The 3571-nt window shown below is 44.1% G+C and overlaps 1 protein-coding gene across 1 annotated transcript; it reads left to right on the forward strand.

Annotated features, from left to right (window-relative positions):
* The first annotated feature begins 284 nt into the window (after window positions 1-284).
* Window positions 285-3070, forward strand: LOC135633074 (BAG family molecular chaperone regulator 1-like). Its single transcript, XM_065142140.1, has 4 exons — window positions 285-601; window positions 1181-1437; window positions 1903-2049; window positions 2781-3070. The coding sequence occupies exons 1-4, from the start codon at window positions 373-375 to the stop codon at window positions 2919-2921; spliced, it is 774 nt and encodes a 257-aa protein (XP_064998212.1). The 5' UTR covers window positions 285-372; the 3' UTR covers window positions 2922-3070.
* The last annotated feature ends 501 nt before the right edge of the window (window positions 3071-3571 follow it).

The raw sequence follows: 3571 nt of genomic DNA on the forward strand, positions 1-3571 counted from the left end.
AAGCATCCGTGGGACCCGGGACAAAAGCACCCAATAATATCGTGACGCGCGGTGGTCAAGCGAGTGGGCCTGCGAAGGGCATCATTCGCGCGCCCACAGGGCGAAGCTGGCTGTCGGTAGCCCACGCTGAGCTGTCCACTATTGGACGTAAAGAGGCCGACACGTGTCCCCATCCAATTGATCTCTTTTCCGCTTCCGAGGCCACCAGATCCCGCGCTTTCTCAAGACTTCCCACCAGTATATAATGAGGCACTCCGGTGACTGTCGGTGGCGGAGAGAAGACTAAAAAAGAGGAGGCGTAGGGGCGGCGGTGGGAGGAGGAGGAGGAGGAGGGAGACGGCTGAGATCCGTCGAGATCGGGGGGCCACAGAGATGATGCGGATGCGGCGGTCAGGGTCCGACGACGGATCGAGCCGCGGGTCGGCGGAGGAGGCGGCGGCGGGGGCTAGGGAGGTGGGCGGAGAATGGGAGATGAGGCCCGGCGGGATGCTGGTCCAGAGGCGCGGGTGGGATCCAGGGGCGCCGCCGCCGGAGATGCGCCTCCGGATCTCGTACGGCGCTGCCAGGTTCGAGGTCTCGGTCTGTTCCCTTGCCACCTTCCGTAAGTCTCGCCGCCACTGCTACCTCCGCCGGATTCGACTTCCTCTCCTCCACTTCTCTGTTTCCCTATAAGTAAAGAAAATTTTGTTTCTGCTTTCTATAATATAATTACCAAATATTTTCGAGTATATTCTTAAAATCCATCTATAATTCGGTTCTTGTTGCATTAAAATGAGAAATTTACTGGAAATAAAAACTTCCACTTGTATTTTCCCTTTTCTTAAAATTATCGTTAATAGAGGAAAAAAGACGTGAAATAGGAAATTGTATGAACGAGTATTTTGGTGGTCAAAATTACTATGATTTGTATGATGGCAACCCCGTAAATTTAAAGAGGATTAGGTGGCACACAACATGGACAACGGGCCATAGGGCAGCTGCAGTTGATCGACATTAAGTAGATTCATCCTATGGTCACCTGATCATCTTGACCGTCCGATTCATATCCTTTTTCATCCAACGGCCAGTAGGTCCACCGAATCATTGAGTTAACTTGGTTTTTAGGCTGGGAAAATTCCGGGTCTCGTCGCCGGCAGGTGGTGGGATTGCCTCACGTTAACGATGTGTCCACACTCCACAGGGGAGTTGAAGAAGATTCTGACGGCGGAGACGGGGCTGCAGCCGGCGGAGCAGAGGCTGTTCTACAAGGGGAAGGAGAGGGGGGACGGCGAGTTCCTCGACGTCTGTGGCGTAAAGAACCGATCGAAGGTGGTACTGACGGAGGATCCGACGAGCTTGGAGAGGCGATACGTGGAGATGCGGAAGAACGCGAGGATCCAAAGCGCTCAACGTGCCATCTCTGCCGAGTCCATGGAGGTGGACAAGTTGGCCGATCAGGTGAGGCGCCCTCACCACTTGCATTATTCGACATTTACTCAAACAAATGTTCAGTATGCGTATGCTATGATGATTAACAAGCCAATTTATTGATCAATGGAAACACACCTTACTGTGGTTGACGTAGTAATTGCACTAAAAATTGAGATGAAGTGCTGGATAGTTAGACAAGACAGCTTTTCTTTGCAGATAGAAAACGATAAAGGATAGCTTAGATTTGTTGTCTGGACAAAGATATTGATGAACATAACCTGGATGTCAAAATAAGTTTGTAACAGAGGTCTGATAAATGCAATCCACTCTTGTCTTTGGAGAGCAGGAAGTTTGGGACTGTGTCGACGACCATCAACCTGTTGCTCATGTGATGGATAGATTATTAGATATTTTGTTAATCAGGGATACATTCATGATTACTGCTGCATGACTTGTATGCTTATCTTGTGGATTAATATCTATTGTTTCCAGGTTACTACCATTGAGAAGTCCATTACTGAAAGGAATAAGGTGGCGGAAGTACAGATCACCACATTAATAGAGCTGCTCATGAGACAAGCAGTCAAACTAGATAGCATCCACACAGAGGGAGACGCTTCTTCCCAGAAAAATTTACAGGTTTGCTCTAGCATTTTTGCTTCCCAAAATTATCTTCTGTCTCGTTAAGCCATACATCTGCCATACGTCTTGGTTTTCATTAGTTCACAGAGCAATTTCCATGATGTGCTAATTTATTAGTGCTCAGATTAGTGATTCATAGAGCTTAATTTATTAGTGCTGCCTTTTCCCTGATGGGCTTTGCCAGTTTACCTTCATTACATAGTACCTATAGACTGATAACCTTTATCGACTGCCAAAAGACCACAGACTTAAAGGATAATCAACGAGGAAGAGGTTTGAAGTACACTTTGTGCATGCATTGGTGCAAGAACTGAAACTAATTTACCTGCAACATCTCGATTGGGGAATATTTAAAGTAGAATGGATGGCAACATGGAAAGCAGAATTGCTTTACCAGGGCACTGAATTTCTACAGTGAAAGCAGTGATATCCATGACTAGATAAGACGTCTGTTTTTGTTTTTTTGTTTAAGCACACAATCAGCAATCTAATTCAGACCTCAATCAAGGTCATGAAGTCAAAGACCCTTCCAAAGTCCATAAGGTGAGGTTATTTTGCATGATGAAAGAGCCAACATTTCTGTGATAAGAAAGAAATAGCTGGTGATGGCTTTTTATCTTCACATGATCTAATTTCTATACCACTATTTCCTTCCCTTTTCTACAACAAAGCTGGATAACAGTCTAATACTGATGAGTGAGAGGCCTTTTTCTTCTTTTATTCTGCAGGCAAAGAGGGTGCAAAAATGTGTTGAGACTCTGGATCTCCTCAAGATCAGGAACGGCAGATTGAAGCCTGTAGTCGTCACTACAAAGTGGGAGACTTTCGATCCTCCAACTACGACAACACAATGGGAATATTTCGACTGAAACATCCTGTCCAGTTTTGCCTATTCTTCTTTCATTCTTTTATGTGCTTCTTAGCTAATAGATGATGGACAAGCTAAATGTACTTATTATGTCTTCGATCAGTTGATGATTAGCTCAATAAAAGTACTCCTGGAATTCCAGGTTGATCACTTCTACCCTCAAGAGTATTTACCTCATAGGAATCATGCAGTTGATCATAGTCAGCAGATTGACTAGCCTTTGTTCCTTTCTTTTTATTGCGTTAGTTTACACAATCAGAAACTAATCGATATTGAAATGAAGCATGCAAACTTGTTTAGATGTACAATTTTACAGTCAGAGACCATAATTCTGTTTTCTATATGTTGATCCATGACGTTTGGTTTCATATAAGAGAACATACATCAAGTTGATCGTTTGAATGGTTAAGAGGGCATGAGAGAGCTGTCTCCACCTCCTTATCATAAGAATGACAACAGATGGGTATTCTTGAATTTCACTGCATCATCCATGGAGACCTAATACATGTAATCATATCCTGTAATCGAAGATTATTTCCATGACTAATCTATTGCCGTAGTTACAAAAGAGAAATTATATCATGATGTCAATACTTTATAAGTTGACTTGTATCATAAATAATACTTCTCAATAGAAAAGGATTGCAGACT

The sequence above is a fragment of the Musa acuminata genome, chromosome BXJ3-3 (genome assembly GCF_036884655.1).
Source record: "Musa acuminata AAA Group cultivar baxijiao chromosome BXJ3-3, Cavendish_Baxijiao_AAA, whole genome shotgun sequence".
NCBI classification, from domain to species: Eukaryota; Viridiplantae; Streptophyta; class Magnoliopsida; order Zingiberales; family Musaceae; genus Musa; species Musa acuminata.

Bases quoted from the DNA above. Each gene is read 5' to 3' on its own strand.
- LOC135633074 (XM_065142140.1), top strand. From the start codon at position 373: ATGATGCGGATGCGGCGGTCAGGGTCCGACGACGGATCGAGCCGCGGG. The intron at 602-1,180 runs GTAAGTCTCGCC...CACACTCCACAG, and splicing joins CTGTTCCCTTGCCACCTTCC to GGGAGTTGAAGAAGATTCTG. The intron at 2,050-2,780 runs GTTTGCTCTAGC...TTTATTCTGCAG, and splicing joins CTTCCCAGAAAAATTTACAG to GCAAAGAGGGTGCAAAAATG.